We start from the raw sequence: 21,693 nt of genomic DNA on the forward strand, positions 1-21,693 counted from the left end.
CATATTTTGCCGGCCGGCACTAGACTAGGCTGTACCGGCGTACCGGCACGTGTGAAGCGCTTGTGCTCCTGCTTACAGCACGGACGGATCAAGCAGCTGCGACCTTTTGACGTTCAGCATAAGGTGGGAGCCTAGCGTCGCCCCAGCCTTTCTCCGAGCCTTCCAGTCTGTGTACACTCTATGCTCCGCGGCCTTTTTGCCTTGCATCTAACTGGCAGAACAGTGCGATCTGTTGGCGCGCTCCGAGTTGAAGCGGCGACTGTTTACTTTCGGTAGGTCGACTTTCATAGTTTCCGATTGTCGCCCCTCTTTGCATCAAAGGCCCCCGATTGGCAAGACAGCGGACAGAAGGTGGTAACGGTCGGTCACTGCTATATAGGCCAAACGGGACGATGCCTGAACGAGCGGTTGAGCGAGCATGACTACGTTGTGAACAACAAAAAAGGGGGGCACATGAGCATTCATTGTTTAAAGTGCAAAAGAAAAAGTAAAGAGGGTTGTCGTCCTCTCTTTCACAAGTGCAAAGTCCTTTACGTGCACAAATGCCAAATTACCCGAGAAATTGTGGAAGCTTTGGAGATAGCGCGAGCTGGGGATGATTGCATAAGTGCTCCATCAATTCTGCTGTCACAAAAAGAGATGGCATATCTGACATCTTTCATATGTGTTACATGATAACTGGTATCAGTCATAACTCTGCGGTAATTGCCCTGTAAGCATGTGCAGACACTTATCAAGAGTATAAATTTCGCTTCTTGCATGAAATAAAATCAGTTGGAAGTAAGCGCTCGTGTTGTCTGCCTTAGTCTGTGTCCTTGTGTTTTTTGCGCTTTTACGTTCAGAACACTGCTAACGACAATAATAAATATGTTTTCACGTAACATTAAGCCCGCGTTACGAAGTTTGGGCCACCTGAGGAAGGTTTTCCACGAAGTGAGCCTTCCAATTTCGCGTTGATAGCAAAGTTTCTGCGCCGCCTACGATAATCGAAGTCGCAATTCCCGCCGTGCCCATGCTGCTGATATCGATGTACCCCTTTGCCAAAAGTAAGCGAGCAACAGGTTTTTGCTTATCAACCGTATAACAGCCTTTACGGCACCCCTAAATACTGAAAGTTGTCGGAACGCGAGCACGAGGGTTCACCTTACTTTACACAGATTCAGGGCTTAAGGACTACCATAGATGCTTCGCTACGCGGCTAAGAAAGAAACCACCGTTGCTCGGTTACCTTTAGCAAAGGCGGCGTGTGCTCGTTTGTTTAGAGGGCTGGAAGGCAAATTTTAGGGCTGCTTTGTTCAGGGCCTTTGTTGCTTGTATGTTCATGCTGCTGAAATCCAGCGCTCAAGACAAGACACTGAGATTTTGTTGCATTTTAAAGGCCCCTGGCTCATTGAAAACCGTGCCATGATGACTCGTCATTTTCAGACCTTCCCTCTACAACATATCTGATAGCCCACAGTGCAGGTTTGGCACAAAAAAATTCAGCAATAAAGAATGACCACGGTTATTTACGCCGAGCGTTGAGGCCGATGTCAGCTCTGTGGAACTCGGGTGCATTAAGTGTGCCCTGGTGCCTGAAACACTAACTTGTATCTGTAAGCACGGAATCAGAGCACTGAGCTGAACTGTTAATGCCATAGTTCTTGTACATTGAAAAACGTATACTGGCACTGGGGTCTTAGTTTTATACCAGTTATGAAACAGTTCTGTGTAACTCATTGGGAGAGCTCCATATACTGTGTAGAGCGACCATGGCACCATGCCAGTCCGTAAGTTCAGCCTTCTGTTTAAAGTGAGGTTGACGCCTTTGAGTGTACATGGGCCTCAGAGATAGCAGATATCTTTATTTTCCTGTTGAACACACTCAAATGCACTGCAAGAGTGAGGGTAGATCTAGTGCTTCAGTTTTGTACGTGTGCATGTTTTTCTTGAGGGTAGTCCACAGTTTGCTTAACCTTATTGAATGGGTGCTGTCAATATGATAGTCAGTACAGCAGTATCTCGCCATGCACAATGGTTTTGCCATGGAGTTGGCTGACAGGCCGGGATATTGGAGCCCCTTATTGACACTGGCCTCTTGTAGTGGCCGATTTGGTCTCTAAGTCAAACTTGGGTGAAGTTTCCCGACCAGTAAAGAAAGCTCTGAACGGGCCCGCTAGTGCTAACGCTATGACACACGTGAACAAGAAAGGAAACATACTAGTGCCTTTGTCGTTGATGAGCGTTGGTCCCGTTTCCTGCGCTTTTTTGCTGAGATGGACCAGATAGTGACTTTCTTGGACTTTACATGCAGGTCAGCATCACTAATGGCAGGCGAACCACCCGCAAAGAAGCCAGCAGCCATGGGCAAGACCATCGGTACCCACAATGGCACTTTCCACTGTGACGAAGCACTCGCCTGTTTCCTTTTGAAGCAGCTTGCCGAGTACAAGGATGCCACTGTTGTCAGGTGGGCAGGGAATCGCATTGAGTCTATGTTTAGCAGGCAGCTTCCACAAAGTTGCTTCAATTTTCACTTTCCTCGTGGGTTCTTCTGGCCTTTAGTTGACACCATCTCTCTTGATTGAACACCATTTTACTCCTCTTGTTGTGAGTCATGCCACCTCGTGGTAATAAATGGAACCAGAATTGCTTTTTCAAGCTAGGCAGCTTCATTATTGAACCTCAGATTGGTTCCTGTATTCTAGCAGCAGTTAAATAAACCTCTTGAAAACTTCAGAACATATCCATTTGTTAGATCATTGCACATATCGATTTGCAATCTGAGGGGCAAAATAACTTGTGTTATAGCTAGTTCAAGCACTACACTGTACAATTTCTCTAGTCAAGCCACGCCAGGTCCTGGCTATGTCTGAGAAATAAGAATGCAGCCCGTAGTCTGTGAAAGCCGTAACCTTCACAGGCTGTGGCGTGCAAACGAGTGAAATGCCTTAATAAGGTCTATAGAAAAGGGAAGAGCATGTCGTACCACCAGCTCTTACCGTCGGTGCTTCTGTAACTGTCATTTCTTCACCTCAGGCCGAGAAGAAAAGATTGCAATTCGTTTTTTTTTTTTTTTTAAAGACACTATTTGAGACAAAATTTCACTCGAGAAAATGTTTTCTATTGTAGCAATCTTTTTTTATGCTGCACATGCTGGTCATTGGGCATGTTCTAGCTGCACATATTGTTTTATGTCTGGTTGTTGCACAGATCTCGGGACCCAGCTGTCCTTGACACGTGCGACGTTGTCGTGGACGTCGGTGGGGTGTTTGACCCTGCCAAGAAACGCTACGACCACCACCAAAGGTGTGTGCCCTGATTGATTCGCATCTTCAATGTGGCAGAAAGTGACCATTTTCTTTCTTTTTTTTACCACTAAGCTAGCTTAGATGCATGGACCACCAATCCTTGGGACAGGAAACACAGGCCCAGCTCATGCATTTTATGATCTAGAGTGCAGGCATGTACGTTCATGACTTATACCCCTGTCACACGGCCAGTTTCAATGCCGATCGAGTCGAAGGTCTTCGAGATTCTCAATCACCATCGAACTCGAAGGAGTTGTGTCGCTGCTACACGGCAAATCTCAATGGCCATTGAAAAGGTTCTCGTGTCTCACGCTACGCTTGTGTGGCGCCACAATCGCTACTTTAGATTTTACAAAAATAACAAAAATATTTGATAAATGTATACGAAATGCTTAAATACACGCATACGCGCATGTCGTTTAAAACCCTTTTAGTTGCACGCACGTGACGGACAGATGCAGACACTGCTGTAGCCACTCTAATACAAGACGAGCCAAAACCAAGCCAGTCCAACTGCGTCGGAACGCTGCTTCGTCAGGCTTAACACAGGGGAAGTCGATTTGATATCTGAAAAACAAAAGCTATTTGTCTCTTGAAACGTTATGCGAGGGTAAGAATGGGCAAATCGAAGGCGAATACAACAGCTTAGAACACAATATTGCTTTGAGGGATTAGCGACGAAGCTTTTATCGCTGTGAAGCGGGCGGGCAGGGAGCCGCCAAGTTGTCAACGGTAAGTACGCAAGCAACGCAAAGACCGCAACGCAAAATTAATGCACTTAAAAGCAGTCTGATACAATTTTTTAATTATTTTAGATTGCTTGCATTAAAGTTTACGCGAATAATGTTTGTTCATGCTTTTGTACCTACGAAAGTGCGCTTGGCGCCGCTCGAAGCAACGCTAGCAACCTTGGGCAGCGCTCGAAGACCCTCGAAATCTCGATGGAGTTCCGTGCTGCTCCGTTGACTCGATAGGCTATTGACTCGATCGCCATTGAAACTGCCCGTGTAGCTGCGCTCGATCGCCTTTGAGTCGATCGACTATCGGTTCGAGGGCCCTCGAAATGCCCGTGTGACAGGGGTATTAGTCTTTGTCTGATTGACAGCTAGCAAAGTCAGCACTGCCACACAAGTGCAGTGTTGAGAAACCAGATTAACAATTAATAAAAGAGTCTACTGTGCAATCTTTGCTCTTGTTGAGATTTTAATCGCTGCACAGTTATCTCATTGAATTCAAAAAGAATATTCTGTTGAAAAAAGTACTAAAAAAAAGTTGAAATTTTTCCTTTTTTTTCCAGCAGTAGCAGCTGTACAGATTGGCATAATATAATGATTCCATTCTGTTTTTGTATTTCCTGCTGTTCTTCTTTGACTCAAGTGACACCTTCGCTATCACTGGGCTTGAGCCAGTGACAGACAGTGAATGCGGGGCATGGCGTCACTTTGGCCTGTGACGAAGGCTGGCAAATACAAAAACTGGATAGAATCGGTTTCATAATTATTGTCGTAATCGCTCTGGAATGAAGACATTCTCCAGTCTGAGTGCCACTGCCATTGTTAAGGAGAACTTTCATTTTCGCCTATTGGCTTCCTTGGTATGTTGAGGTTTTTCTAGCCGCCACATGGCTGAGTGGTTATGGCGCTCGGCTGCTGACCTGAAAGATGTGGATTCGATCCCGGCCACGGCAATCGCATTTCGATGGAGACGAAATGCTGGAAGCCCGTGATCAGCTTATGCTTGTCTGCCATGTGCAGGTCATAACAGCCAGCTCTGAGGTTTTGAAGCGGAAAGCTTCACTACGCTAGGTAAAACAGTCGTCGTGTAGGCCGGGGAATGACCTTGAACGACCTCAACCACATTAGCTGCGTATGATCATGTGTGGTATAGTTGTAGTGTTGAACCCATGACGTTTAGTTGACCTCTGACCTTGAGTTGCCCTTTGACATTGGGTGGCCTTTGGGTTCACCTTAAGAACATCCGATGGGGTGATGTGAAGCCACGTGATGACACCTGATGGGGGTGTCGTAAGACCATGTGATACCACGTCATAGCCACGTGGTCGTGTGGGTATCTATTGAACGGCTGTCATGAGCGTGTAGAGGAGGAGCCATGGACGAGCTTAGCAAGCGTCCTTGCTTTTCGCTGAATTCCAGGGTTATCCAAGTTAAGCCACTGCCAATTTTTAAACTAAGTGGACCACCTTTGAGGGCAAAAATCTGTTTAATAAGGGTTTCACCTCTCTCCCTCGTGCTTTGCATTCTGCTTCCCAGGGGGTTTGAGGAGACGATGCATTCGCTGGACTCCTCCAAGAAGTGGACCACTAAGCTGAGCAGCGCCGGCCTCGTCTATGCCCACCACGGGCGGGAAGTGATTGCCGAGACGCTCGGCTGGAAAGTGGCCGACCCCAGTCTGGAGAAGATCTACGACAAGGTCTACGAGAACTTCATGGAAGAGATTGACGCCATTGACAATGGCATCAGCGCCTACGATGGGGAACCCAGGTAGGGGGAAAGACAGCAGCATGTTACAGTAAAACCTTGTTAATTCGAACTTCAAGGGACCGGCAAAAATATCCGGAGGTCTGAATTAACAGATGGCCCCATTCGAAATTGCCAGGAACTGTTCGCATCGTAGTAAATTTATTTGGTGTAAAACCGAGGCAGCAGTATTCTACTTTTGAGATGAGAACTGTGCGGCAACAATGGTTTTTCCGACTGACATCAGATGCATAACGCGGAATAGTTAACGCAGGACTCACAAGTGGCGTCCTGGCATGTGAAGAGGCTCAACCGTGCAAACTGCGAGCAGTGCATGACGAACATGCTGTTTTGCCACAATATAAGAATGGAAGGAAGAGCCACGCGGACAGAACCGAGGGAAACGCGTTGGCGAGACGCCCTCTGGTTTAGGAATTCATAAAGACCAGTGATGTACCAGTCAGCGTCCAAATTGCAACAAACTTCACTGAGCTGGCAGGCCGATGCACTGTCATGTCGCCATCGTTGTGGTCTGAAGTGCAACTCTGAAAAGGAAAACTGAAACTATGCAGTCGCACAGTTTTTCTTCGGCGGGGCCCTCTGAATGTTAACATACCTGTCATTACCTGATGTAAGGTGCAGTGTAGGCACCATTGCATTCTGTGTTGGTCATACTGTCGGTCATACTGCAGCACCGTATCCAACCAGCCGGGAGCATGTCCGAATTAACGGGTGTGGGCCCAGCAGCTTTAAAATTAACGAACGTTTGACGCCATCGAGCTATAGAGGCGTTGGTCAGGACCATGTCGCCTGTCCTAATTATCTGGATTTCTGAATTAATGGGGGTTGAACTAACGAGGTCTCACTGCACTACGAATCGACTCTCGGTAATTCGAATTCAAAGCAGACTGAAAACTTCCTGGAAATATGCCAAGTTCGAATTAAGAGGGCCCTTTGTAATACTCCCGATGTTTGCGTGGCAAAAATTTCCGTTCGCTAAACAGGCAGTTTCAAGTAAGCTGTAGTCATCTCTTTTGTGCCTGGACTGTGACTGCCTTTGCACATTGCAGCCTTTGCCTCTTGTTAGTGTCACGCAAGCATTATGCAACAGGATGTGGAGAACCTGTTTCCCCCCTCCGTTTCGATGCGGCCCATCTTCATCGTCGGCCGTCGGGACGGGCAGCCCCGGCTGGGCGAGAAGGGAAGTCTCCCTTATGGGGGAAAGGGAACGGCGACGGGAGCGCCACCTCGTAGGTTACGCGGAATTCTGCGGAACCGGAGAGAACCCTTCGGGATCCGGCCAGCGTCGTGAGCGGTTGGAGCCGCACGCTCCCGTCACCTTCCGCGGCAGGCGCATGGGGATCCGTTGTGCCTTGCCGCTGGACTTCTGGTTCCAGGCAGCGAAGCGAGCGCAGCAAACGCGCGCTCTGGTCGCCTTCCCCGGCAAATGCCTGGGAATGGCTTTGCCTCAAGAATGCGGCGCGCACGGGAGAACCCGGCCGCCATTATCGGCGCATACAAACGTTCGCCGCCGATACCTCCGAAGTCGCGCCCCTTCCCCAGCCGGTAAGTCGGAAGTCCTTCTTACGTAGCCTTCTATTTCCGAGGAATGCCTCGTTGATGTTTTGTAGCTAGCTGGCCCGCTCTGTGTATTGATTGCAAGTGTAATAAATAGCATATGAGTGTTAACGCTGTGTCGTCCCTTCCCTTTGTCCCTCGAGCACGAACCCCTCCGCGGTTAGCGAGCGGGAACGCTGCATCCGCGGGGTGGGAGTGCGGGCGGGGCGAAAGGCTTTGTCCCCCCATATTTCCACAAGGGTAAAAAATACTCTGTGGTGGCTAGGTCCTGTGGTTCTTTGCTGCGAGATATGATAGCAGATATTCAATTCTCAGTGTTTGTGGCCACATTCCAATGGAAATGAAATGCAGTTATGCCCACGTACCGGGATTCTGGTGCATCTTGAATAGTGCCGGATGCTTGAAGTTGACTGGCAGTGCTCCGCAAATGTGTGCCCAAGTGTAGCTAACTGTTCACACTCATCTCGAAATCTCTTATTACACACTCAGAATGAGTTATTGCAGTTAGGCTTTGCCTGTGAATTAGTGCCAATTGGGCAATGCCACATGGCAGAGTTGCTTATTTGGCATTGCTTGACAGGGATCAATGTCTTCTTTGCTGACTGCCTCGCAGGTACCGGATAAACACGAACCTCAGTTCCCGAGTGGCGCACCTCAATCCTCCTTGGAATGAACCAAACCCCAAACCTGACGTGAGCCCTCTTTGTTTCTTTACTATAATTAAGATTTGGTCAGCTTTGGAGGACGCTGTCCTGGAAATCATTAAGTCGATCTTCAGCGATTCAAACTTGGTGGAGATTGAATATCACTTCCTGTGATATTTTTCTTTATTCGTACTTTGGCTTTAGTCATCTGCCAGCCTTCGTGGTGCACGTTACAAGCTGCCAGCTGCAAAAGGTCTAAAAAATGAATCATGAAACAAGTTGCTGTACTAATCTGGTTGGTACATGGTAATGTCTTTCTGTTCGCTTTGTTTTCGCTTCTGGCACACAACAGGCACACTCGTATTCGCAAGTCAGTCCTTGATTCGGTTCCATCAGTGTCGTCTGACGTTGTGTAGTTACAAAGGTATAGTTTGCATTAAAAGAATGAAACGTGGCTGTGTCATCCACCTAATTGCGATGCCATCTTGGGTATTGGAAATCGGGTGCACGATGATGCCGTTAAGCGAATTTGGGGCTGAAACACATGCACCCGTCAGTAAGCGGTAGTCACCGAGAGATCCATTACGGTGGCTCACTGGTTGTGGCGTGAGCTTATGAGATGTTCCTTTCCAGCTGTGGTGGCCACGCTTCATAGGAGGCACAATGCAAAATGACGGTACCCTGAGACATTGTTCCTGTTAGATGGAAGAGCCTTTTAGATGGTCGAAGTTCATCGAAATTCCTTGAGTACAGCATGACTCGTGACCCACAGTGTTGCCTCAGCATGTGAATATCTCACAGAAGTCTTTCTCAAAATTGTGTTTCATTTACCTCTGGAACAAGTTTACTTTGAGCTGCGTGACTTGCATGTCACCTGCATGTTTTCTTTGAAACCGTTCCGAACCCCTCTTGGTTATCAATGGTGCACATTGAGCCCTGTTTCCTTGTGTACCGCTAAGCTGTGTTGCGGCTACACGGCAAAGCTGAATGGCCATTGAAATGGTTCTCGTGATTAATGCCAAGCTTGCGTGGTGCCACAATCGCTACTTTCGATTTTACACAAATGACAAAAATATTTTCATAAACCCAAACTAAATGTCAAAATACATTTTTTAGAGTCGTAGAGGTTTTAGTTATTATTAAAGGCCAGCTGCGTTGCCTTGAAAGACACTGATGATTTTTTGTTGCAGTTTTGTAATGCTCAGGGAGCACTGATACCACTGACGCTTTTGTCTTCTGCGATGGCAAGCATAAAATTATCGCGCTTTAAACTAGACTGATAACAGTTTTTGAATTATTGTACAGACTAATATTTTACTGCTGGCATTAAAGTTTAGGAGAATAAGGTTTGTTTACGCTTTTGTACTGTGAATGTATCATCAGTATTGTTCACGAAAATGCGTGTTGGCGGCACTCGAAGCAATTTGGGCAACACTCGATAGAGTTCCATAGACTACTGACTTGATGGCCATTGAAACTATGCATACAGCAGTGCTCAATAGCCTTTGTACAATAGCTGTATCTTACCGGTGCTCATCTATGAGGTAGAAACGTGGAGGCTAAGGAAAGGGTTCTGCTTAAGTGAAGGACAACGCAGCGAGCTATGGAAAGAAAAATGATAGGTGTAACACTAAGCAGCAGTGGCCTAGTGGTCTGAGCATACACCTCGCATGCGGGAGGTGCGGTGTTCGATCTTTAGTGCCGCCGGGTACCCACTGGTGATACAATGGGTACAAGCTTTCCCCGGGTCTGGTGCCCGGCTTATTTAGGGTGAAATGCTTGGGAAATGGGCCTTTGACCCCACCTTGAGTAGAAGAAAAATACCTTGTGCCATGGCGCTCTTTGGCCGCAGATGCCCTTGCACCATAAAAATCAATCATCAAGAGACCGGAAGTGGGCGGAGTGGTTTAGAGAACAAATGCAGCTTAACGACATCCTTGTCGAAATCACGAGGAAGAAATGGGCTTGGGCAGAGCATGTAATGTGTGGGCATGATAACCACTTGTTCTGAAGGGTGACGGAGTGGATTTAAGGGGTTATGGTGGCTGCAGCTGTCAAAGGACAGGGTTAATTGTAGAGATATAGGAAAGGCCTTTGCCATGCAGAGGGTGTAGTCAGGCTGATGATGATGATGAATGGTTTTTGAGTCGATAGACTGTCGGTTCCAGGGCGTTTAAAATGCCTTTGTGAATGGGGTATAAGCTGCTCATGCCTGTTGCTTCCTCTCATACCAGCAGCTTGTTGGCATGCATATTTCGCTTGGAGGTCGCACTTCAATGTTCAAGTTGCATAATAGCACACTTGGCATCAGTGCCTGGATAGCCTCTATAAAAATGGAAGGTCGCTGTGGCTTGCTTGACCAGAACTTGTAAGATGGCCTCAGAAGAGGGAGTTTAAAGAGGAGAGCGGGTCTATTTCGCGATCTGCCCAAAATTGGACCAAGAAGACATGGTGCTGGCTCTTCTGTGTGATGTGCTCTCGCTACACATGGTGGCGCCAGTTAACTTGACTGGCTAAGCTCTTTCTTCCAAGGGCTGCACCTGAGGGCAGTTTCCTCTTTTGGCGTGATCTGTGGGGATACTGTTGCGAAGTGCTTTTTTTACACAAAGTGATTTTGTGTAAAAAAGAGCACTTTAAAATGCCATTTTGACGTGAATGTGAGCCCGAACAAAACGAAATCATTAGTAACGCGTGACAGGCGTCGAAAATACATTTGACTCTCAATTCTTGATAACTCGAACCCACAGTGCGTGTTATCTGCTGGATAAGGTATACGACAGGCGATCTCCATTAACACTTCTGCGTAGCTGTCTTCGCGTCATTGAAGGGAAAATCAAGTGTGGTGGTATTTGGTCTCCCACAACTCCAGCCTTCTTGTTTTGCTGTTTCCCTGTTGGTTGTCGGATTTGTGCTTCACTCGATGTGGGCAGCACATGCACGCGCTACCTGTCTGTTTTAAAAAGTCTGGCTACATCTGGGCTCATGAGAATTCATCCCGGGGAACCACAGGAGCAGTTCCAGAAGGCCATGAAGCTGACTGGTGAAGAGTTCTTGGACCGCGTCCGCTACTACGCCACCTCCTGGATCCCTGCCCGGGAGCTCGTCCTGTCAGCATTGCAGCAGCGAAAAAAGGTTGGCACAGTATGAAAATATATCATCGGTGCCAGTTTCACATCCTCACGTTTTGTTGCACCCTTAGGCGGTGCACATTGCCATCAGCAACACAATCGTCATCGTCATATACTGTGTATATTTATGTAAGGGGTGCTCTTTTTGACGGGCTGTGGCCCCTTGACGGGACTGGCATTTTTCCGCAAATATTTTTCTGACTACAGCAGAGCCCTGATAATGCATCTACGTTTTATGCTGCGACTTGCACCTTTATGATGAATTAGCACAGCTCCAGCAAATCCTTCAAATACATAGTGCATTGGAGGTATGAATGATAGGACGTGCGACCGACGACTGTTGAATAGACCACCTGGAGTAAAACAGTTTACTGGTCGGATCACTCTGCTTGCAGCCATCGTGTGATTATGAGTTACTGACATCATCAGAATATCAGCCTCATGACTGACGATAATGATGCCCTGGCTGACGGTTCAGCCAGGGCGCTTGATTCCTGTGTGTGACCTGCGGCCATCGTTGTGGGGTGCCTTCACTTGGCCCGCTTTTCTGCACTTCACAGTCGAAGGACTTGCAGAGGCCAGTTATATGTTAAATTTAATGCGAGGTTATTGTGTAATGGTGAACCGGTAACCAGGTTAGACATTTTATGATAAGCTAGGACTAGATTCAAGGCTCTTTTGCTGCCGATTCGACGCTAGTTCCCCAGCCCGGTGGACAGCGTGCCGCTGCAAGGAAACACACCGCTGGTGTGGGTACACCCCAATCCAGCTTGTGTGCAGCACAACATTTTGTTTTTTTCTGGTGCTAACGCCGAACGCACAAGACGTTCGTGGTTCCAGTCAGAGTCCAGTGTGTGAGATGATGCACCCATGTTTGTACAGAGTGTCGCTCGCAGTTATTACTGTCTGTTAGCTCCCAGCAAAACTTAACACGCGAGCAAAATTATGCGCAGATGAATCAGTTAATTTGGCTGACATTCTTTTTTTTTTTCTTCGAATTATTAGCTGCCAAGTTGGGGTGCGACCGTTTCACGAGTATGTACGATATCTGGTTCACACGACGTCAAGTGGCCTGCCCTGTGTAATTGGCCAGCCAGTGAGGGCTGTAATGCTCCACTGTTATTGCTCTTGAAATGGCCATGCGATCTCAAGAGCGGTGAAATCTTCAAGTTTTCTCCAGTAATGCGCGTACTGTTTCTGCTTCCGCTTGCAGTGTTGCAGCAGTTGCCAGTTGTTCCACTCTGGGGGAGGCGGTTTAATTTGAGCAAGTGTTTCAATTGCCGCAGTTTCCTTTTTTGCGGCTGTAATCCCTCTTTTCGCTCTGCCTGTCTAGGTGGGTGAACTGGGCAGCGTAGTGACCCTGGAGCGGGGCGGTTGCCCCTGGAAGGACCACCTGCTGGCGCTGGAGGAAGAGCTGGCCATCCCGGGCGAGGTCAAGTTCGTCCTCTACCAGGACCAGAACGGCAGCTGGCGGGTGCAGGGTGTGCCCGTGACACTTGGCTCCTTCGAGTGCCGGTCAGTTCCCTCTTCCTCGGGACTCTTTTGCTGGCGCACTTCCAGCGGTCGTGCCTTTGCTCCAGAGTAGTCACACCCGGTCGAAACGAACAGCAGAAATTCACTTGATTTTTTTTTTTTCATATTACCAAGCAGTTTCAAATAACCAAACCTTTTACACCAAATTTCAATAGTACGTACGCTAGGCACTAGGTTGTGGACAGTCGAGCCAAAGCACTGGCTTGCGGATGCAACAGCCGTCGGATGTTCGGTCATTTACGTGCATCCTTGCCAATAGCCGACCTGTTGCCCCAAATTTTTACTGAACACGGCAGCTCTAGAAAGGCAGCGACCAAGCGAAACCGAGGAGAAGGGGGGCAGCACCCCCAGGAAGGGGGTGGCGGCCCTCTCGGACCTGCGGAAGTAGCGAGAGACCAAGACCTCAAGGAGCACAACGCACGAGACTGACGTAATGGCCACATCGCGGTAAAAGCTTGTCCTTCCTGCGTGGAGGGAGCCTAACCAATTCTGCAGGCATTTTCAATAAAGTTGTTTCTCTCTCTCTCTCTCACTCCTAGCAATCTTGGGAGTGCTCTGCATGCGCAAGCAGCTCCAGGCAGCTCACAGATTAGGAGCACCAGAACAGACATACGGAGAGAAAGGAGAAGGGAATGATCGATGGCAAAATACGGGCCACGCTTATTATTTTTTTAGTATCCCCTAGGCTTTCTTTGTTCGCGTTGTGTGCTCCTGCCATGCACCTGCTCCCATGATTATGGCCATTCCTAACTTGAGGCCATCTCAATATTTGCTGCTCTCCGGCAGTTCATCCTGCAAGCGCAGTCACGATGTGTCTTGTGGTGAACACAATGATGAAGCAGCGACAAGCCTTGCCACTTTCCGACAAAGTGGAGATTATTCGCGGCACTTGACACGGTGAAAAGAAATCGGTTGAAACCAAATAGTCCCATATCATTCTTCTGGGCGTCTACTGTGTGTTCCTCATCAGTGGTGGTAAAACAGCTTTGTGTGTTCGGTATAAGGCATAATTTGCTCTGCCCAGGTTCATTACAGTCGTGTTTGGCCTAACTGTGTGTGCACCATACATGCCAAAGAAAAAAAGGTTTTCAAACTAGCTTTTGTGGAACCTTTGGTTTCCTTTCCCTGCTTTTTTGGGCCCGCCCAAGCACCTAAATCCATTGACGCGTCTACCCCCCCCCCCCCCCCCCCCTCTCCTATTCACTTTATTTTGGGATTGGCCATACTGTAATCGCTTGAGGCAGACTGTTTCACTCGACAGCCACTCACTGTTGATTGAATTCGATTGATTTGGGCATTTATTGAGGTTTATGGAGGTTTAATGTCCCAAAGCGACAGAAGCTCTGAGGGACACCGTAGTGAAGGGTTCCGGAAACTCCGACCACCAATTTCCAATTTTTTAGGGTTCAAAAGCCATCGGGGTTCCCGGAGGCTGGAAGGATTGAAAACCCCCGTTTTAGCTTATCAGGCCCCTCAGCCGACCGTAACAGTCTAGCCACTGTTAATATCTTCGTGTGTGCTAGCTGGTCGTTCATCATTTTCCTGTGGTCGGTATTTCTTTGCCGTCGTCCCCATTCCTTTTGCACCACTATTTTTCGTGACCGATGGCCACTGTTTCCATAAAAGGTTTCTGAGCTCTCTCTGCCATCTTTCGAGATCTAAAGAGGTTCTCTCCGGGTCAGGGATGCTTTTCAGCCTCGGGGAATCCCCTAACAGTTTTCACAGAGTGCTGACGAACCCCACGTGCCATTGCTTCCGATCCTTCCTGCGTAAGATGCACACACAAAATAGAGCATGCCGGTGCATGGCCTACGTGAAAATGCCCAAATTATAATAAAAATCATTTGTGGACTTTATCTGCAGACTCAGTCTGCTATGAGCAATTACACTATGATTAGTTAAGTACAAAGTGATTGAAGGAAATGGTGGCAGGAGAGGCATGCGTGGATTTACGTAGGTGATCAGGGAACGCAAAAAAATGAATTGCACAGAACCCTTGGGCTTCATGAAGTGATGCTGATTTTCAGATTTTTGCATCGCCAGTGCTTGAAATTATTTAATGTGAAGGGGCTTTAGTTTTCTTCACCCATGCAGAGCTTTGGAGTTGTAAGCATGCTCTTCAAGCTCCTCTATGTGGACCAGTAACAAACCGAGAAGACTTAAGTATTATGCGATAGTGTAAGAGCTTGTTGTGGCGAAAAGCCGCCATGACGGTTCCTCGTGTCGCACTCAATCGGGGTGTGAAATAAAAAGGAAAACAAAATTGGCCACGAGTGGGACTTGAACAGGCGGCAGCGTGATTAGGTCGGCTTTGCTGGCCGCTGCATTAGACTGCTATGCCATCGCCGCAGCCTACCATCTCACATGCTAAACTGCCAGTCTCTCGTGCTGTACGTTGAATGTCATTGTCTTTGTCATCTTCCACCAGTGTTCAAGTCGGTCCAAAAAGAGTACGCAGGTATTTGCACATGCAAGCCGAAGTTTGGCCGCTTTACTGAAAATAAAGAGGCACATGGAATAGCAGGCTTGTAAGCATATAGCAAATCATACGAAATGACGGGAGATTTGAACCAACAAATTAAATTATCATTAGCGTGCATTAACCCTTTAACCACCAAATTAATTCCCAAAAAAACATACCGAAATCGCCACATTCCTTTCACGATTTGTGGCGAAAATGGCCGTCGTAAGGCTATAAAATGCGCTAAAGGTTCAAGACACGCTTCATGGACAACTACGACCCTCCAGTGTTGAAAATTGCAACCAACGCAATTGCGAACCGTTACTTGTCTTTGGCAGTCTCACGATGAGTACAGCTTGTTGTTGGGGGTTAAAGGGTCAACTCTGTGCGATTGCATTGTCACATGTTATCAGTGATTAGTTATCCCTCCAAATTTTTTTTAACAGATAGCACTGTCACAGACTTAACACTGGAGCTCTGACGGTGCGCTCTGAAGCAGGAAGCATTGGATTTATGCCAACTGCAGCACCTGCATCTTGGTCAAGGCATAAAAAGCGAAAATGCCCATCTGCAGAGATTTTGAGTGCATGCTAAGGGAAAGCAGGTGGTTGAAATTCATCCAGGGCCCTCCTCTACAATAAGCTTTCGAGCAAGGTGCAGCTTTGAAGGTGTAAATGCTAACGAATTCGTTTAATGTGTACGTCTTCTTCCTTGTATCCCAAAGCAAGTCCTGTGTGCCTGCAGAAGCAACCCTCATGTCAAATTGTGGTCGCATTACATTTGGGTAAACATGGTACGTCTTGTTGGGCTACATTTAATGGTGCTTGTTATGTATTGCTGCTCCTAAACCTGTTAACTTGTGTGCCCATTTGAAGTCTCTCTGGTAGCCAGCGTACCTGCACAGTTGAAGGAGAAAATTTGAAATGGGGTAAAGAGTTTGCTCCACAAGTTCCATTGCTCGAATGATCACTTTCGAGCCACATTTGTTTCCGACATTGTTGTGGTTCCAAAATGTTCGCCATGTGTTTGGTATGCGACGCTGTGCAGAATCCATCTCCCTGAAAAGTGGCGGGGTCTGCGAGATGAAGAGCTCTCAAAGGCAACCGGCATTGACGACTGCATCTTCATCCACGCCAGCGGTTTCATTGGCGGCCACAAGACCAAAGAGGGCGTTGTCGAGATTGCCATGCGAACGCTCAAGGGTACCGCTTAGCCTCAGGTGCGTCAAGACTTTGTGCAGTTTTGTTGGCTGTGTGAGATTCCTTATGAAACTATGACCGTTAGTCAGAAACAGCCCAGGTCAGGCCTCTGCCTCCTCCTGTTCAGTTTGGCGGTGGGGCATCTGTGTCTAATTGCAGTGATACACTTGCACCCTGATAAACAAACAAGGTACGGTGAAATTTCATTAGTTCAAACTGAAATGAGAACGGGATGTTTGACTCAAGCAGAGGAGAGCCTTTCTGAATACACTGTATGTTGATGAGACCAATGCATCCGTTCAAATAAACGGGATGTTTGAATCAAGTGAGTTCAAATTAATGAGAGAGCGCTGTACAGCATGTGGGCTTTAGCAACGCATGATATTGATCTTGGGTGCAGCTCGTGGTGGAAATCCATGTTTTGGCATATTGTTAATGCATCGAAACATCATAGCATGGGTTTAATGCGCTGTCATCACTGTCCCATGCAATGCTGTATATAGTAGGTGCAGCCACAGCACAAGAGGTGAATGCATCAAACCTTGCTGTTTGGTAAAGGTTTTTGTGCAGTGAAGATTTGGTCTTTTTTTTTATATATATACAACTAGTACTGTTTGGAACGCAGTGCACAAAAGGCCACAGTCTCTTCTAGACAGCATGTTTCCATGTGACTGACTTTGTTGTGCTTGGGCATAGCTGCTTTCTTTAATATGCACGAGCAAAGGTTGTGAGGCTGAAGCTTTGAAATTGCCATGGTGCCTGTCTGTGTAACCATTTCTTCAGGGGGGACACTGTTCTTTGGTACCAAAAAACGACCCAAATATCAAAAATGACATTCTTGGAGCCTATAGCTATTATTCTTCAACTCTACCAGTTTTCTCCTCCAGGAAATCGGTATTTTGACCATAATATTAAATTTAGGTCACTGTGTGGGCTCAATTTGTTCAGGAGCAGGTGATTTAACACCGTGAAAATTTTGGACACCTGGCTGTCTTAGTACGTCAATATCTCAATGTCTAGGACAAATAGAAATGTCATACTGTTTGCTAAGGGAAGCTGAAGGCACAATGTTTGCAATAATCTAAGCACAATTGTTCAATCATGGCTCAAGAATTTGTAATTTTGCAAAGTTTATCGATGCACGATATTCACACTTTGAATGCTGCTATTCTAAATGCTGTAAAATTACTAATGAGGGCAAAATGAAAAAACTGCTTTGAATATTGCACTCTTTACTCACCATACTATGCAGCTATGGGTTAAAAATTGTTTTTATTGAGCCATTTTTTTTTGTACCGAGGTACTAATAAATGACTAATTAAAATTGATCATTTTAGGAACTAATGAATTAATTAAAAAGCAATTTTATATTTGAAATCAGTATAAAAAACTGTGCAATGTGATACAGTTTCATTAAGATTGGACTAAAAATAAGGAAAATAGGCCTAATTTTGAGAAATTTTGGCTTCTGAAACACTGCCAAGTGGCATTGATATTGCACCATAGTGGCCTAACGGCTGTGACCTTTGCTGCAGCTGGACACAGAAATGTAGCAGTTGTTGTGCCTGGCCTCCACAGCTGTTTTTCAACGCAGGCGAAGTTGATTGTGTACCGAGATTTTGGCGTACGTTGAATGAAGCCCGTGGCATTTTAGTCTGGGATCCTCCTCTGTAATGCTTGGTAGAATTTGCTGTAATGCTCAGTGTAGTTTTGGGATTAACCTTCTGTGAAAGTTAAGGTAACTAATCTGACATTTCCTTCTTTTCCAGGCTGAGGAATAGGTGGCGATAACATTTGACTAGGCCTGTGTGAATATTCGACATTTTCGAATGTATTCGGTCAAATAGTAAAGTATTTTTTATTCGACTCAATCCAGATGTTTGGTATTCGAAGTCTCTAAGTATTTGTCTTAGGCGAGTGACGCTTCCGGAATGCTTGCTTTGTGGGGTTTTTGGTTCCGTGTACCTCCTCTGGGATGGTACCATGGCACGCACAAAGCCAAAGCCCCGACCCCATGGGCACTTCCTGGGCGTACGTGGCCACATGCCTGCGCACGCGCATCGCTCCTCGATCTGTACCTGCCAAGGATGTGCACCTGCGCTTCCCACAGTGCACAAGCGCCGGAACCGGCAATGATGGCGTGCATCGATTGGAGGAGACTGGACTTCCTTCACTTCCGCGGACAGAGTTCTGAGCTGACTGCTGCTGCTACAGCATCTCTTCTCCGCATGAAATTTGCTAATAATGCCCGATAGCACGAGCACGAAGGGGAGCTAGCATGAGGCTATAGAGACGGATGTCCATTTCCGACACCTGGCCCATATAAAAAAGGGGAGGGGGGGGGGTGTCGCTGGGAACACGATGCAAATGCCTAGCAGGTGTCCATGGAGTCTGTGCTGAACAGCTACAAGATGAACAGTCGCAAGACCACCAGCTGGAGGTCACATAGATAGGTCCCACACCCCTCATGTTGTTGGCTCCGGATGTAGGTTGACTCCCCAAATTTCTTATGGCCACTTTTGCAGAAAGTCAGCATATAAGTTTAATGACCATGAGAAAGCTTCAGTGCACTTTGTTTTTTTTTTTACAAGTAATGGCCTTGCTACAAAAAAGCAAAATTTTGAAAATTCCTATTGTGCCGTTCAGTCTTTTTTTGTCTGGCAAAGTGTCCTAAATATTCACTTCGAAAATATTTGAAAAGAATTGCTCTTTGTTTTAAATTCGTTTCAAACCAAAAAACCACTAGTATTCGCACATTGCACAGACCTATATGTCATGTAAATGTCGCTTCCAGATCATTTCATTTCTTTTTTTTTTTTTAATTTGCACTAGACAGGCAGCATGCTATGCCGTGCTCAGCAGACTTTCCATTGGCCGGTGTGTTTTCGTTTCAGCCCTGGGCCAAAGAGAGGTGGCTCAAGGTGACGTTGGCCGTGGCGAGGAGGACGAATCCGACGATCATGTAGGTGACCTTGATGATGTGGTCCTGCTGTCGGCTCAGTTCTTGTGGCAGCACTTCCATGAAGGTCACATGGAAGAAAGTGCCTGCGGCCAGCGCTTGTACCACGGCCTTGGCCACCACACCAATCTGGCTACCCATGATCAGTCCGGTCATCTGCAGGAACGCAAGGAAAAGGCTTTTTGAAGGGCACTCCCTTGCATATCATCAAAGTCATTCAATTGTTCTCATTTATTCACTGACTTTACGATTAAACGAGCTGGTTGTGTTTCCACTTCCTTTAGCATCATTCTTTGGCGCCGAGTCATCATCAGACTGACCACGCCCACTGCAGGATACAGTCAAGCCCACATATAACGGCCCCACTTAAGACAAACTTTCACTTATAACGAACGAGGCCTGTGCGACCGTCAAAATATACATTGTTTCAATAGCACAAAATCACATGTATAACAAACGTCATTAAGCCCTGCTGATCGGTTACAGCGAACGGACGGCATAAACCCGGTGCCACAATGCGAGATAACCTGCCTCCAATCCCTTTGTGCGCCCAGAGCGCGGTATGTTTTCCCGAGCCTCATCGCAGGCGAACTGCCCGCCCCGTTTCATGCCGCTCTCAAGTGAGCTACCCTTTCCCTGCTGACGCGCCTTCGTCAACACAGTGTCTGATGCCAAGCCTGATGCTTTGGAAGATGACTAACCCAGCGGCGATTTGTGGCACCGCGTCGTCGACTCCGACATGGGGGGTCATGACATTGGTTGGAGTGATTTTATTTCTGTCGATGATGACGCCGACACCGCAGAACCATGCACGGATGAGGGCATCGTTTCTGAAGTGCGGGACGAGTGTGGCGCGGAGGAATCGGATGAGGATGAAACTTCGGAGCCAGCACACATAAGCGCGCCTGTAGCAATGGGCTACATAGAGAGCCTCAGACAACTTGTCTATGCCAAGGGTCTTGGCGAAGAGCACGCTTCTGCTTTAATGGGGGAAGAGGGTCTTAAAAAAAAATTTTATTAATGAAGTCACAATTATGAAATCCTCGGGGAACATGTATTTTTGCGTGCTGATTCCAAATATGAAATTTAATTTCATATGCAACAATTTCTTGAGCACTTATGCAATATGTTATGTAACTTTTTGTGGAGAGCTTTCAAGGAATCCTGCTGCAAGGAACTTGCTAGAATGCATGCCATTGCTTTCTCTTGACATTAAGCTATGCAATAAAGCTAAAATTATCATCTTGCCTGTCATAGAAGTTGAGTTATAGAATTTTGAAGTTGTCACTTCAGAAACAGGAAGACAAATTTTTCTTCCCGTTTCTGAAGTACGAAGTTCAAAACCCTGTAACTCAACTTCTGTGATAGGCAGGATAATAATTTTACCCTTATTGCATAGCTTGTTGTCAAGACAAGCGGATGGCATACATTCTAGCAAGTTCCCTGCAGCAAAATTTCGTTAAAGCTCTCCACAAAAAGTTACATAACATATTGCATCAAGTCCACAAGGACTTGTTGTACATTAAATTAAATTCCACATTTGGAATCAGCACGCAAAAATACATGTTCCCTGAAGATTTCATAATTGTGACTTCATTAATAAAAATTTTTTTCTAAGACCAGCTGAAAACCTTTCTCATCGGATCTGTGCTGCAAAAACAGACGTTCATCACGGACTTTTTCGCAAAGAAAAAATTTTGTGTTTTGACAAGCAACTATCTTTAAAGCTGTGGTCCACTTACTGCGAACTTCGGGATATAACGAACGGATGCCACGTGATGCTCATGTTCATTATAAGCAGGCTCGACTGTACAGGCCTCTCCCATTTCTCTCCAATTAACCCTGTCCTGCCTCCTAGGTTTTGCTCTCTGGGCACTACCTGCCAGAGTCGTAAAATAATCATCATCATCCATTATCAGCCCGACTACGCCCACTGCAGGGCAAAGGCCTCTCCCATGTCTCTCCAATTAACCCTGTCCTTTGCCAGCTGCGCCCACCCTATGCCTGCAAACTTCTCATCCGCCCACCTAACTTTCTACCACCCCCTGCTACGCCTGCCCTCACTCGGAATCCACTCCTTTACTCTTGTAGACTATAGCTTATCTTGCCTTCGCATTACAAGCCTTGCCCAAGCTATTTCTTCCTCTTGATTTCGACTAGGATGTCATAAAGCCTTGTTTGATCCCCTGTCCTCTTCCTGTCTCTTAATGTTACGCCTATCATTTTTCTTTCCGTAGCACGCTGCGCTGTCCTTTGAACCCTTTTCGATAGCCTCCATGTTTTTGCCTCATATTATGCTTGCACTGGCCACATATGCGGGAGCCACTAGTGTGCTGGATTGCGTGTGCACCATTTCACGAGTTCTGTTTTCTGCAACATGGGCACTTTGGTGAGGTGAAATTATGGGGTGGAGTGCCAAGTGAC

The 21,693-nt window shown here is 46.8% G+C and overlaps 2 protein-coding genes across 3 annotated transcripts in view; one reads left to right on the forward strand and one right to left on the reverse strand.

Moving 5' to 3' along the window:
- Nucleotides 1-19,543, forward strand: LOC144111410 (MYG1 exonuclease). Of its 2 annotated transcripts, none has more exons than XM_077644694.1 (9): nucleotides 1-123; nucleotides 2,294-2,449; nucleotides 3,193-3,288; nucleotides 5,561-5,791; nucleotides 7,959-8,037; nucleotides 10,999-11,121; nucleotides 12,451-12,632; nucleotides 16,159-16,330; nucleotides 19,205-19,543. In XM_077644694.1, the coding sequence occupies exons 2-8, from the start codon at nucleotides 2,307-2,309 to the stop codon at nucleotides 16,322-16,324; spliced, it is 1,020 nt and encodes a 339-aa protein (XP_077500820.1). In that variant the 5' UTR covers nucleotides 1-123; nucleotides 2,294-2,306; the 3' UTR covers nucleotides 16,325-16,330; nucleotides 19,205-19,543. The 2 variants fall into 2 exon arrangements, with proteins under 2 accessions (XP_077500820.1, XP_077500819.1); XM_077644693.1 differs by having other exon boundaries at nucleotides 24-272.
- LOC144109577 (zinc transporter ZIP3-like) overlaps nucleotides 19,201-21,693 on the reverse strand; it is a 9,883-nt gene continuing 7,390 nt past the window's right edge. The window contains exon 5 of the mRNA XM_077642397.1: nucleotides 19,201-19,425. Within this exon, the coding sequence (XP_077498523.1) occupies nucleotides 19,201-19,425 (225 nt within the window). The remainder of the gene's footprint in view (nucleotides 19,426-21,693) is intronic.

Source organism: Amblyomma americanum, chromosome 11 (assembly GCF_052857255.1).
Source record: "Amblyomma americanum isolate KBUSLIRL-KWMA chromosome 11, ASM5285725v1, whole genome shotgun sequence".
NCBI lineage: Eukaryota > Metazoa > Arthropoda > Arachnida > Ixodida > Ixodidae > Amblyomma > Amblyomma americanum.

Excerpts from the sequence above, each read along its gene's own strand:
- LOC144111410 (XM_077644693.1), top strand. The coding sequence starts at position 181 with ATGCTCCGCGGCCTTTTTGCCTTGCATCTAACTGGCAGAACAGTGCGA. Across the intron at positions 2,450-3,192 it reads AAGGATGCCACTGTTGTCAG|ATCTCGGGACCCAGCTGTCC; the intron begins GTGGGCAGGGAA and ends GTTGTTGCACAG. Across the intron at positions 5,792-7,958 it reads GCCTACGATGGGGAACCCAG|GTACCGGATAAACACGAACC; the intron begins GTAGGGGGAAAG and ends ACTGCCTCGCAG.